The sequence below is a fragment of the Rhinolophus hipposideros genome (genome assembly GCF_964194185.1).
Source record: "Rhinolophus hipposideros genome assembly, chromosome: 3".
Lineage (NCBI taxonomy): Eukaryota > Metazoa > Chordata > Mammalia > Chiroptera > Rhinolophidae > Rhinolophus > Rhinolophus hipposideros.
Genome location: NC_138049.1, coordinates 93,478,764 through 93,493,982, shown reverse-complemented (window position 1 = coordinate 93,493,982; position 15,219 = coordinate 93,478,764). Strand labels below are relative to the sequence as shown.

At 38.2% G+C, this 15,219-nt stretch overlaps 1 protein-coding gene across 6 annotated transcripts in view; it reads right to left on the bottom strand.

The window, feature by feature from the left end:
• RCAN2 (regulator of calcineurin 2) overlaps positions 1–15,219 on the bottom strand; it is a 240,799-nt gene that overhangs the window by 195,093 nt on the left and 30,487 nt on the right. For all 6 annotated transcript variants that reach the window (XM_081040429.1, XM_081040430.1, XM_081040428.1 and 3 more), the window contains one exon: positions 2,416–2,642. In XM_081040429.1, the coding sequence (XP_080896555.1) occupies positions 2,416–2,640 (225 nt within the window). In that variant the 5' untranslated portion in view covers positions 2,641–2,642. The remainder of the gene's footprint in view (positions 1–2,415; positions 2,643–15,219) is intronic.

Here is a 15,219-nt window from a genome sequence, read left to right as displayed (position 1 = left end):
ACATGTGCAAAAAATACTTCTTGCTTCCCACCTCCCCTCCCCCCCCACCGTACGCCCTCCTCCCCGCCCTGCCACCGCCTAAAAATATCTCCCTACCAATTTAGCACAATGCCTTTAATATCTACTCTTTGGGAAGGATAACTATCATCATACTTCATGGTTCAGATTTATGAACTTTGAAAATTGTATAAGACTATCCTGAGCGAAAGTATATAAGACAATGAGTTTTTATTAAGATAGTGAAAAAAAGTGGAGGTAAAGAGAAGAATGTAAAGGTCTGGAACTTGAAGAGAAACATGGCGGTGGAAATGAGGAGCCATGAGCCTCTCTAAACACTTTTTCTAGAGTTCCAATGATCATGCTTTCTGGCTATTGTCAACTCACTTGGTATCTGATGATCTTGCTTTGTCACCCTTGAATCATGTATATATAATTAAATCTAAACAGAATCTATATCAGATTATTTGATATCCTAGAGACTCGCCACATATAGGGACCACAAAATTACACCAAAGAGAAAGACTTTCTATCTGATTTAGTAAGTATAATTATGTAGACACTGGCTAATTATATAATTCACATCCTTGGTTAAAAATATGATCTAAATAATTTGAACCTGATTCCACTGAACTACATACATCTTGTTGATTTCACCTCAATATTTTATCAAATTCATTTGAAAACCAAATACTATTTATCAAGATGCAATGTATCAACTTTGTATTCAAATTAAATGAGAATATAAGTCATCATTCAATCACAGATCAGAATATCAAAATAGATTTGGGCAAATTCCCATGAACACTCCCCAAGCCTCTGTCTTTCTATATAACCAGTTCTAGTTTCACTGATCAGCCATTCCTGAATGAGACTGAGCAGTACTCCTGAATGAGATTAGCTCCTTCCTAGGTCTTTTGTTTTAATGTACTGGGAAATAGTTAATCAGGAAGGAATCAAAATCCCCATTAAACCTCTAAGAAAAATCCTTTTTAGTCCTTGATATTTAGATAAATAGATGATAAAAATGAGGAAACACAGAACCTTGTTTCATAGTTAATGAAAGTAGGTAGATTTCAGGGGAAATTACTTGCTCTGAGTAAATTATAAACAGGGTTATAATCTGACTATAATCCAAGAGCAAAATTCTCAGAGCAAGTAATTTCGGATAGGCTATTTGTTATTTTCTTACTTCAAATAGTCGAGTGATCACAGCATTGGAGGTTCTAATCACATATAAATCCTTGGATTTCAAGCTATTTTTAGCCCATTTTTGTTTCCACTGTTCAACTCTAAAATAATATTATTATAAAACTATCTTTAAACGGCTTGAAATAATTCCTAATCCTCTGGGCTATCAGAATTACTTACAAAACCAATAAACTACCACTCCCCCCGACCAAAAAAAAAAAAAAAATAATAAATAAATAAATAAATAAATAAATAAATAAATAAATATTTCCAGCAATCGTTTTCAACCAATAGAGTTTGGACTTCAGCAATCGGTAAAAACAGCCCAAGTTTGTGAAGCAGCAATAATAAATCCTACTCTTACATCTCACCTAGAGTCATGTATTTTAGTTTCAGGAAAAAGGCCCTTCCTAAAAAAATGTTGGCCATGTTTTACAACATAACATGGATATTTACAACTAGAAATCCATGTCCACAAAGGAAGGTTTGATCTATTTAGACACTCCACTTAAAAGGTCAGAGGAATCTGAAATGAAAGCTATTCCAAATTGAATATTTACTCTGATTTCCAAAAATACTTAACACGAAATCAAGTTGGTCTCTTAAAATTGGAAGTTTCACTTTCTGGAAAAATACTCATACATAGAGAACCTCATTCTCCAATCATTTTAAATAAAAAAGTAACCCACTTTCATTCAAATTCTTACAACACACACAACAATTCCACCCACTGTGGCATCAGTGAGCAAAGCAAGTGTCGGAGGGCTAACCAACTTACCTTTCTAACAACTGTACTTAGATTAGAGCCATTTTTAGAATACTCATCAAACTGCAGGAGGGATAGGGATGAAAGAGAGTTTATATTGTTTTGAGAAAAGCAAATTACGTTTTTGGAAAAATAGGAGAATTTTTTTTTTTTTTTTTTTTTTTAGTGACGTCTGCTTCCTAGCCCAAGAGATATCTCCTGCAGTCACTATTCCTACTACTTGTTTTGAGTCACAGAGGACAAGATTTGATTCAACACATTCTCATCTATAACCTTGTCATGAGTACCTCCAAAGTTGGTTGATAATAGAACAGGCTTTTCTCCTCCTCTTCTGCATACAAAGAATAAAACTAGGTAAAACATTTTCAAACACTTCAAAACAACCACCACAAACGAGCCACAGAAATATTTTGGGAGAATGCACAGCCCCCCGTGTTTCAGGAGTAAGAAAGTTTTATTACCTTGCTCTCTTCTCCTTCAAACACTGACTGGTGAACGTTGCATGCAAACAATGAGTTGGGGAGGTCGTTGAAATCAGTAATTGCTTGAAAGGCTTCCTCTGCGAAACACTGAGTTACAGCCCAGTCTTTGTCTATGCAGCACAGCAAGAAAAGTCCTCCATCTTCTGGGATGTACCCTCGCTGCCCAGGCCTCCTCATTCCAATGAAGTAAGATTCTCCCCTCATTCCTGAGAATGCAAAGATGGACATGTGTTAGAGTAAAACTTGAGTCCTTAAAACTTGAGGTTAAGTTTGTAGTTCTGGAGGGTCTGGAGCACAGCAGGGAAGTATAATTAGGAAAAGAAGCAGGAGCTGTTAGGAGGAGGAAGACCCAGCAAGTTCACATTAACCCCTTGATCTCTGAGACACAATTTTCCATCCAGTTCTGCTTCTGGGCAAGAATCTAGTCAGTGTTATGGTCAAAAAACCCCCACGTAACCAGGCTAGAATTTGGAAGCCATGGGCTCTAGCCAAAGCTGCCCAGAGTTTACTAGACTTGGAACCTGGGAAAGTTGTATAAGTTCTCTAAGCCTTTGCTTCCTTAAGAGAATCAAATGGACTTAAACAAAAATGCATGTGGGGAAGTGCTTTGATAAATTACATGATGAATTATATAATACCATCACCATCACCATCACCACCACCACCACCACCACCACCACCACCACCAATGCCTATCATTTGCTGAGTTCCAGGAACTGTTCTAAATGATGTACAAGTGTTAACTAACCTATTTAATTTCTATAATAGTCTATGAGATTGGTACCAACATTATCTCCATTTTACAGACAGAAAAACTTAGAAACAAAGCAAGTAAGTAACTTTACAAGGTCAAGGTCAAAGTGGCAGGACTAGGGATTAAACCCAGGGAGTTTGGCACCAGAACTCACTCTCCTATACCACAGAAATGAAGCAGAACAGAATTAGTGCAAGTCTATATTTAAGGAAGTATAGTCTGCTTCATTAATACCTGAATCCTGATTATGATAACTCTAATAGTTCATAGTTTATCCATAATGAGGACACACACACACTCACACACACACATATAGCTTCTTCTGCATGGGATCATTACTCTAAGCAATTTGTGAACCCTGGATCTTGCAAAGTCTGTACTTGGCTGATCCATGGTATATAGAGTGCCCTCTCTCGCTGACTCCATCATGAAGTTTTCCAGTATTAATCTCATGTAGCCGTGTTCCATCATTCTATTATTTCCTCACCACTTGCATTCAAAATTCTATTCAACTGTAACCAATTGGAGAGTTTTTCCATTTTTTGATACTGGTACATAATTTAGTAGATTTTTGTCTGTCTCCCCACATACTTCAAGGACAGTATCTACATTTTTATTTTATATCTGTTCCCATGCCTATCACATTATTATCATCTTCAAAACTCAATAATTAGAGATTCAGAAGGTCAAATAACTTGCCCGTGGGAATACAGGTAAGATTGACTGACAGTTACGACATGGCTGATGGATTATCTTAGTAAACTCCATTTTCCTCAATCCCAGCACCATGAAACCTCAGAGTAAAGAACAGAAAGTTGGGTACCACAGAACACCATGAAGTTAAACACACAGTCTGGGTCCCCAGACAAATATAAGTTCCTGCTTATTTCTCTCTTGAACTCTGAATGTATCATAGTGATGAGGTTATGTTTTTTGTTTTTATTTTTCCTGGAAACAAAACCCAAATGGGATCCTGATAAGCAGTATTTGATGACAATATAAATAATACATTACATATAAAGTCATAGGCCTGGCTGGGACAGAAGCCAAAAAGTAAAGAAACAGAGGTCATATCTCTAAAGTCAGATCACTATAATTCTGGTACATAAAAATCTTATCTTACCTAAAATGTAATAGAACCATTCCTGTATCTAAAGTTCTTAAAACTCCAATTAATACAACATTTTCTGTATTGGAATCAACAATATATTTATTTTAAATAAAAATATGGTACACATTTTAAGCTTTGTTTTATTCTATGATTAATCCAAAATATATGAATTTTTTAATTAGAAGGAAAAACTTCAATGAACTCCTTATATATACTTATTTTCCTTCATATTCAATTATACTGTTCCTTCAGATAGTTTAGTGTAACATGCATAATAGCCAACATCAATTATTATTACAGTACTAATTATTTTAATAGTAAAAATAATTATTAAAAGCTTTAACATAGTATTATTTTAATTAATGGATTATAGGAAAACCTCTTGATAAAGAAGTCATACTCATACAGTAGCATGAAATATAAATATTAAATGTCAATTCTGATTTTATTCTCAATCCTGTGCCTCTTATTTAAAAATTTCTAAATTACTCAAAATGAATCTCAACATATTCTCAAATGGATCTGAGAAGGCTTCAATTATTCTTTTTCCAAAAGGAATTACAATCTATTGCTGAACAAATTAATTAAACAAACCAAATAATAAGCTTCACTCGGACTCATTTTAATCTGCTCAAATGGCCTTAACTTCTGTTCTAAGCTGTAACAGTACAATTATCTTCTTGAGACTTTATTTTAAGCTCATTACTTTCAGTAAAGATTTAAAAAGTGAATGCATTTCTGGCAAACAATGTATTCTACTTCTATGGAGAAATATTTTAGAATTCAGAGATTTGAACAAAAGGAAACCTGATTTCTCTTTCCAGTTCCATTACTGACTCACCTCATAATTTGGAAATGTCAACTGATCATTCTATGACTCAGTTTATCCTTGTAAAACAGGAACAAAACATCTATTCTGTTTCCCTCAGCACAGTAGGAAGAGGTAGAGGAATGAATAGGAATGAAAGAAGTAAACCAAATCAGTATTAGCCACTACATAAAAGGATATGTAACACGAAATACTGTAAAAAGACATCATTATGATAATCTCAGAGCAAAACTATTATGCTTTGGTATTACCACTAACCTTTAGTAAACCCAAATGTACAGAAAGGGAAACTGAAGATTAAAAAACAAAACTCCCTAATAACGAAATATAAAGGTCCTACAGCCCCAAATAATTAGTTTATCTCTTTAAATTAATTTCAAACTCTTAACTATTGTAAAATACCTTTGAGGCAAAATTGCCTCATAGCATAAGAAGTTTTACATGTATTGTCCTTATTTCTAAATTTGAAGTTGGTCATCCAAGGGAGAAGAGCTTACTTCAGCTCAAAAAGCAACTCCCCTGGGAAGATTTCCCAACCTCCCCAGAGCCCATGAGGTGGCAGGCATCCTTCCTTCACACCCCCTGAGTGTCCCACACAGATCATTCTTCACTGTTTTCCTGGTCTATATTGCAAACCAGATGCATTTTTCTTAAGAGCCAAGACTGAGCTGTCTTCACCAGGCTGGTACATATAGAAAACCCTCAAAATCATGACTGAATTAATGAATTGTGTAAAAAGGAGTCACTTTCAGGAAATAACAGACAAGCAAATGAGTTATAATGACCAACTTAAAATATAAACACTAACATTATACTATTTTTTAAATAATACACTATTTCAAATTTATACACTAATAATGAAAACCACCCACTCATTTCAATTACAGATTTAATTTATGTAATTAATTTTACACATCAAATATAGCAAGTACTCAGAGGATTCCTCTAGCTAAAATTTTAAAAAAAATCTGTGGAGTATAATTAAAATAACATTTGTTTTTTGATTATACAAGTTCACTTAAGAAAAAAACTGGGAAAATCAGAAAAGTATAAAACAAGGAAAACAAAAGCAAACCATAATCCTACTATACAAAGAAAACTCTGCTAATATTTTGGCATGTTTAGTTCTAGTACTTTTTTTCACATGTATCATTTTTTAAACAAAATTGAGATCCCACTTCATTCTCAAGACATTGATATAATCAAGAGCAGTTCCCTGCATCATTATATATTCTTTGAAAATATTCATTTTAATAGCCACATAGCAATCCAGTGTATGGATATGTTATATTTATTTACCCATTCTTCTGTTGTTTTTACATATAGAGTCTCCCCTGGTAGAATTTCAAAACTTTTTCAGATGCAGGGAAGAGACATCTTTATGAAATACCGGAAAGAGCACTGGGGGCATACTTGGGTTCTAGTCCTAGAAACTGCGTGCCTTCTGGGCTGTGGTTTTCTTGACGGCAAAATGGAGAAACACTGTGGCCTTGTCTACTGTGACCATCAAACGAAATACAGCAAGTGAACATCTTTTGAAGCCTTCAAAATAATATTTGAATTAAAGCTATTTACTACTGCATATAGGCTTGTCAAGAAACAGTCAGTAGTAGAGGAACCTGGCACGACAGAGGTGGTTGCCATCTATTATCGTCAAGTATGTAAACAAATTTCACACTTCGGGTGAATGTCCATAAATGTTAGGCTCGTATCAGTAAAATGAGAAACAAGTAGAGACGCTCCTTGAATATCTGGGATGAGCCTGGTTGGAGTCCCCATTAGCAGGTAAATATATTCCTAAGAAAAACAACCCTGCCTTTCAATAAACTAAATATAGTTTATTTAAATGTTACAAAGTGAATAGCAATGAGAATATGATTGAATTTGACTCACTTTAATGGAGGAGGAAGCCTGGAGAGAGGAAGATTTTCAACTACTTGCTTACTTTGCTATAATGTGAAAATGATTTCATCCAAGAGGCTCAGATAACCTGATAGCACTTATTAATTTACATTAAAAGACCTAACATGGAGACAGTATGTGTCCTCCTGTGCAGACTAACCACCTGCAACTTAAAGACGCCTGTTCAGCATCAAAGAGTAGAGACTGAATGTTTATCGCGTTAAGTAAGTGAAAAAAAATTTTCTCTTCCTCAATAAACTTGGATAATCTAGACATTACTGGGTTTCTACACAAGGAAATGATCATTGGAATTAATTCCAAAACTCCTTACTTTCATTCCTAACATTTAAATGATACAATTAAATCCAGGGAAAGTGACCTCAAAGAGACATCTGATTATATACATGAGGATTTGGATTTCTGAATTGCAGAATCCTAAAACATTACACCTTCTAAGAATCAGGTATATCTCATGAGAATGGAGAAACTGTACATTTGCCCAGAGGAGTTCTGGTCAAGAAAGTCTTCTATAGAAAAGGAGGGAGGAGCTCACAAGTAAGCCCATGAGAATGGCAGTGCACTGTGACAAGAAAAATAAAACGGTTACCATCCATGGAGACGCACATACTAGCTTCACTATCAAGTAAAATCACCAAGTAGTGCAATGTGTATGTTAGTAGTGTGATGTGTGACCTATAAAAAAGGCTAATGCCACCTTGGAAGGGTGATAATCTCATCTTGAGCCCCTTCACCATGGAGAGAACATCAAGGGCAATTCTGAGTACCACTGCCTATAGAAAAAACTGCAATTGTTTCTAAGGAGACTATCCAGTCTTATCAAGGAACCACAACGCATGTCATCTAAGAAGTGGGCATAGTAACACATAGCATAGGAAAGAAACAGAAGGAACAAAATCTTGAATGAAACCACAGTTGCCATCAAATTTTGGTGCTAAGAGATTAGAAGTCTAACCAGGGAGAAAGAATTGAATTTGATAAAAGGAGCCATGGATCTTTTAACAATTCCAGTTAAAACAGAAATGTCCTGTCTCGTGTCTAAGTGAGCAACTTTTATCGGTTACAAAGTCACCTCCACAGAGCAGGTGACAAACATCTGGCAGGATGTCACAGAGGATATCCAAGGACCAGGGAGATGGCTGGCTGGCATTTCCTTTAAGGCAGGGGTGTCCAAACTTTTTTCAATGGTTTTCACCAAGGACCATATGTGGTAAAATACACCAACAGCCGGGCCACTCACTCGAGGTGAAGTACGTATTGCCTCACCTGGTTTATTTAAGTAAACTAAATGTATTTTTGGAATTTGCTGCGGGCCAATTAACAATGGATTGAGAGCCGCAGTTGGCCTGCGGGCTGCAGTTTGGACACCCCTGCTTTAAGGTCTGTTTTCACTTTGAGATTTTTATCTTTTCAATATTGGAAGAAAACAAGAAAAGAGACATCTGTTTATCTCTGGGCTTAAAAATGCTCAAGAAAGGGAGACTTATAACCTTTAACAAAAGCTGTCTTCAGAGTTGAAACCTTAATTTGATGCTCATTACATACTTGCCTATGTTTCTCATTTTCTAGGTTATTTAAACTGCAAAGTGAGAATTTTTTTTTTTTTTTTTAAGTAGGAAATAATGATCCACAAAGGGAGAAAAATGAGCAAGATATACAGAAACCAACTCAAGTTTGGGTTCCTTTTCCTTAATCGAAAGAATGCTGAAGATTCAACTCATCTGCTTTTTAAATTAAGAACCAGAATCTAAAATTTTTTTGCAATAGGGGCAACAAAATAGGAACAAATATGCCTCAACTCATGTTATGACCAGCTGAGAAAGATAAATGAAAATGACTAATGAATAATTCATTATGGCTCCAATATCAATCCTATATCAAATCGGACTTTAAATTCAGTTTTGATCGGAAAACAAGTAAAAGAATCGTGTGAGATTAGTGTGGAGGAACTTAAAGATAACAATGTCAGCTTGAATATTAGTGGTAAAAACTAAGAATGCAGTGTTGTATGAATAAGCTGTAGAGAAGAAATGCCTATAGCTATTTTTAAGTTGAATACTTAAATGAATCCAGTTGAAAGTTTTAAACAATAGAAACCTCAACTTAAAGTTTTGCAGTGTTTAAAATTCAGCTCTAGGGGCAACTGGTTAGTGCAGGTGGTTAGAGCTTGGTGCTAATAACACCAAGGTTGCTGGTTCAATCCCCCCATGGGCCACTGTGAGCTGCACCCTTCTTAAAAAAATAAATAAATAAAATGAAATACAGCTCTACAATTAAATGATTCTTTAATGATACCTGGGACAAAAAGAGCTTATGAGAAGAACAATTTTATATGAATAACAATAATCATTTGACCATTAAATAATATCACTGGTTTTCATTTTTGGTCTGTCCTTATGGGTGAGATCCTTTTGACACCTTTTGGTATTTTAATATCTAGACCCTCTTAGGGATAAGCCAGGCCTTTTGCTTATTTTTGTCCATCTTACAGGGAGATTAAAGGATAATATTAGTAATAAAAAACCACCCCGCCATCCTGAGATACAAAGGAGAGACATGATATTCTTACCTGTGCTCCACAGAAAGCCATTAGCGCTCTTTCTGAAATATAATGGAACCTATTTAATTCAGCTGCAGAATTTTCACACCTGCTGAGCTGTGTGAACCTCATGCTATTCCTGATACCATTTGGGATCAGTCTTGAAAGAATCATGAGCATGCAATTTTCACCTCATGGGTTTCAAAGGAAATTATCCACATTCCTCATTCATGGCTTCCCTCAGGACACCTTCTGGAGCCCCCAGTACACCTTATGTGCCCATAGAACAATGATCAATTAATTCAATTCTCCAAGGAGGCAGCTTCTTAGGAATTTCTATGAAGTTGGACAAAACAAAAAGCAAATTGTTTCCATCCTCTCCTTTTGCACTGCATTCTACAGCAGTGATGGCACGATAAATTTGCCCAAAATAATGTCTTTACCCCTGTAGGGTTTTAATGCCCATGATACCCCAGGAGGATTTGTAGATCCTGTATGTTCTTCCAATGGACAAAATAAAAAGGGAAGAAAGACCCTCATATTTACTCGAGGACAGTCAAGACAAGCAGGACATTTGTACTCCATTCCCACAAACCTAACTGACGTTATCAAAATAATGTGTTTCAAACAGGCTACAAGAGCAGGGAGTCAGATAGAGGAAACACCATTTTTAACGAAGGGTATGACGGTGAAGAGGTCGTTCTTAAAGACAGAAAAATCTTTCTACAAAGAATGACCTACAACGAAGCATAGATTCATTGTATGACACAAGCAATATCGGATCGTTCACCCATAAGAGAAGAGCTTTGGTCATTGTATGAGTCAAGGTCTGGCAGCAAACAGATGGCATGACTCAAATCCAATCATTTGAAAGGGTTTAATAGAGGGACTGTTTGCAAAGGTGTGGGCAGGGTATAGGGAAACCACAGAAGAGAGTGCCAAATGCAGGGCTAGCATTATCCCTAGGCCTGGAGAGGTGAGAAGAGGGGAGGTGTTTCCAGAACAGGGAACACACAGAGGGTTGAGAGGGGGAGCAGAGTTTGTCACCCCAAACTTTGCCTTTTGGAGATATTGCTTATTTTAAGATGGTTATTTTCTCAGGCAAAACCTTTGACTTTCCCCCTAAAGTGCCTAGAAATCTTTAGATAGAGAACCTGCTCCAGGAAGGCAGCTATCATCTTCGATGACTATAGTTTAGCATGAACTAGTATGTGACAGACAGGGAGGAACCCAGCAAGGCCCATTTGATCAAAGTCCTCTCTGTGTCCCATTGTTAAAGCTGGCCCAGCAAACATTTGTTTACCAAACATTTGCTTTCCATCTCCATGTTAATTGCCTTCCTGCCCTTTGAAATCCCACCCCTTTCTCCTGAACTCAGGATGGCAAATAAGCCTCAACTGCCGGATTTGTCCTCAGTTCCAATATTCTATGGATCCCCCATATGTACATACATAGTAAATTTGGTTAGTTTCTCCTGTTAGACTATCTCATGTCAATTTGATTATTAGACCAGCACGAAGAACTTAGAAGGGTAAGAGAAAAATTACTTTTCCTTCCCCAAAGCTGTGAAGAGAAGGCCGGGCCCGTCTCAGACTTTGTTTGAGGGATATAGCTAATCAACCGTGGCACCACAAAGACAGTGCCAGATAAATATCCCTACCTTCCTTTCTTTCTCTAATCTGCTGTCACCTTCCATTGGCCAAACCCAACTGGAAACCAGATGGCAAAGGAGGTGCAATATGGAGTATATGTGTCAGCTTCAGGGGCACGGTACAGAATGGAAAAGAATGGAGAGAGAATCTCCGGGATCAACTAAAGAAACTTCAATTCTAACTGGGTAATAGTCTAGAAATGGCATACGTTAATTTCAACAAAACTTGATTTAAAAATTTAAACCTGAGTTATTTGTATAATGTAGTTGCAGATTAAACAGGGCCTGTATAATGTAGTTTCAGATTCACCGTTTCTGACTGTGTTTTTCTTAAGAACAAAGAGTGGAAGGGGAATGAGCGGCTCTGTGTGGCACCCTATACCTGCACCACTGTGGAACAAGTATTCTTGAGCTCACGGAGGCAGAGACCATCCTTTCACTTATTGCTATAAGAAGCTTAAAAGAAAACCCCAAGCCTCTGGATAAGCCAAGCAATTATATGCAAAATAACTTTTCACAGGAGGGTGACACTTCAAAAATGAGTAGCAAAGCAGGTGAAGGTTGCTATGGTAGCCAAAGTAAGATTTATCCTGTCATCTTTCACCTTCTGCTTTCAGATGGGGCATCTAGTGGTTGGGAGAAATAGAATGAAAAGGAAAAAGAGCAGGGAGGGAGCCATGGGGCACCTTTGAGGAAAATCCAGCCTAGAAAATTCCATTTCTTTCAAGTAAGACAAAAAAAAAAGCCAGACTAGAAGGTTGTCTGCAGGGGGTGGAGAGCCCAGAGCTGGTCAGAACTCATTAGGAGGCCAAGGAGGCGGGTTTCACTCCCTCTGATAGGATTAGCAGATAATGATGGGCTGCATTGTAAGGTTTTTTAATGCAAGAGGAAAAGGAAGGGGGAAGAGAGAGATAAATATCCTTATCTCAGTGCCCAGCGTACAGTATGCTCCCTTTTTTCTCAAATACAGCTAAATGTTCTTGTAATTTCCACATTAAAAATTTTCCACAACTCCCTAAGATCTATCAAATTCAATAGAAACAGTTCTTCGGCCCAGCAAACCAGGATACAGACAACATGATAATCTTCCAATCCAAATTTGTCTGCTCTTGCATTAGTGCTGAGAAAAAAAGCTCAAGGCTCAGCATCAGGTTCCAGCTCTGTCAGTAATGATAATAATAATAAAAACAGCAAACAATTATTGAGTACTTCTTTTGTTCTAAGGGCTTTATCTGTATCGAACTTACAGGAGATTGCTGTGTGGCCCAGACCAATTTACTCAAGCTCTCCTCACTTGTAAGCTTTTTCTCCTGATAGCTAGCCCCCGCCACACCTACCAACATTCCACTCATCCTGAAAGCCACTTCTGGGGCCACTGCCTTCAGACCCCACTAGGAGCTCCACCTGCACAAGATGAGATCACCCCTCAAGGACCCCACTGTTCTCTATTTATCCTATCTCTCAGGACCCTTTGTTTTGTCTCTTCTTGTACTTTTCTTATGCTTACCTTCCACCCAATGTTGAGGGCAGGGCCTATGTCTTCCCCACCTGGATAACCCCTGTAGCTGCTAACTAGGACCCTTACCCTAGTAAGGTAACCTCTGACATTTCTTGAATTGAATGGAATTCAAGGAGTTCTAAATTTAATTCTCAGTTCCCCAGCATACTAGCTGTCTGACCTTGGGCAAGTTAATTAATTTCTCTGTGTTCAATTGCCTCACCCATAAAGGAGGCTTACAGGAGTGTATCCCTTAGAGTGCTGTTTTGAGGATTTCATAGCTAATATGAATAAGGCATTGTGAACAAGAACTGAGACACTGTGAGTGCTCCATAAATGTTAACTAGTATTAGCATTGAGCACCTTAGTTCTCAACAAAGCAACTCTCTCTCTCACATGACATAGGAGCTCTTCTTCTCTTTCCTAGAGTCATCAGTCACTTTACACACAGAGAGACATCGAGTATAGAGGACAGTTAAATGGGCTTTGGAGTTGGTCTTTCAAGTCTGAGTCCCAGCACTGCCACTTTCTAGCTGTGTGACCTGGGACATGTTACTGAACATCTCTGGGCAGTGTATGCAATATGGAGACTGTGATGGTACCAATTCACAGAGTTGTTATATGGATTAAATGAATTACACAAGCTCACCCCCTCTAAAACCCTCCTCATTTTTGGTGGGTACACTATTTTTCAGCTCTTTAGAAGGGATGGTGCTTCCACAGTGAGAAATGTAACAGCTTTGAAGTCAGACGGACCCAGATTGAAATCCCCGCTCTCCATCCATTGCAGGCAGACCATGGGGAGAAGACCGACTAGTGGTAGCAGCTAGGCCCTGGCGTCTCCATCTGAATCCGCCTTTCACAACCATTTTACTTGATGACTGTAGGCAAGTTTCATTCAATAAGTCTCAGTTTCCAGACCTTTAAATTGGGCCTACTGAGAGGTCCAAATGAGATCATCCCTGTCAAGAATTCAGCCCAGAGGCCAGCAGCTATGATCATTCAGGAATACTAGCACTTGATAGGTCCACTGGCTTGCGCTTGTTCATATTATGGTTGGTTTCATCTTTAACTACTTACATGTTCTTAGATAACTGTTTGCCTTTCAGAAAAACACATTTTGTGTTAGGCCCAGATTTGCCATAATATTACGACCAATAACAAGGACTTTCCTTGAGTTTTCTCAGCCCACACACGAATGAGTACTTAGCTTTCTAATACATGCTTCCTGCGTCAGATTTTAAGTTTTACTTGCCAATGTCCTTCATCTCAGCATCAGTTTCCAAATTCGATAAAAATGCCATCGGTGCTTATTCAGAGGCTCCAGGTTGCTTCACAGGGAGGGTGCTTCACCCCACCACAGCCCCATCAACACCAGCCAAGCACCCTCCACCCCAGGAGGACTGCCCAGTGCCTTTTCTCTGCTCTCCTGTCTGCACATGTGTTGATATTTACCACATTTGGCAAAGTGAACCCATTTATTGACATATTTACATCTCCTCCCATATGTTGAGCATTCTTGCTTCTTCCTGTAATGGCTGGCAGCAAGCACAGTTTCCATTCCATGGTGCTGGCAAAACAAATGGGATGTAACATCACCAGTCACTACCCAGAGCTATGGCTGTTTTCTCTCATTCTCTCACTCATTTCTCTCTCTCTCCTAACAGATGTCGCATAGCTTTGCTCACCTTTGATTATTACTTTCTCAAGTAAATAACTTCCTGCATTCTAGATTTTCATCGTCTGCTGCCATGTTAAACCCAGAAGGTTGCACATTCTCACCCTCCCTTCCTTATCATTTACCAATTCACCAATTCACTCTTGATCTGAAAGTAAGCCCCGACTGATTCAGGTCACTTTTAAAATCCTTCCTTTCTTTTTATATCCTTTGGTTGAAGTTGTTCTCTCTCTCCCTCTCTATCTCTCTCCCTCTTTCCCTCTCTCCCTCTCTCTCCCCTCTCTTTTTCTCTCACTCTTTTCCCCCCTCCCCTTTCTCATTCCACCTCCCTCTCCTTCCCTCTTTTAAGCTTACAATCACCAACATCTGTAAGGTTACTAAAGCAGCAAATACTGATTGCACTTCTACATTGCAAACTAGTGTATCTCTCCTCCTCTTGAGATGGAGCCGCCTGCCCTCAGCCTGTTAACCAAGGGAGCCAAATGAGAAGGTGACACAGTCTGGGCATTGTCAGAAAGTCACAGTTCAGGACGATCCATAATTAGTCCCCCACTTCTGGTGTCACGTGTTGTTTACAAGAAAGAGCTGACCCAGATTCTAGCTTAGGAAAAAAAGAAAGAAAAAAACCTGAAAGCTTTACGAAAGCCTTCCCTGGCCTGCTGCAGTGGGGACCCGTTATTCCAAGGGACCAATAATCTTCCTGTCTCACTCTTCCAGCAGCTGATCAGGGGCCAGGCTCACGGGGCTAGAACCTGTGTTGGGAGTAAGATTTCTGGGGAAGACCTCCTGAGCCACTGGAGGAA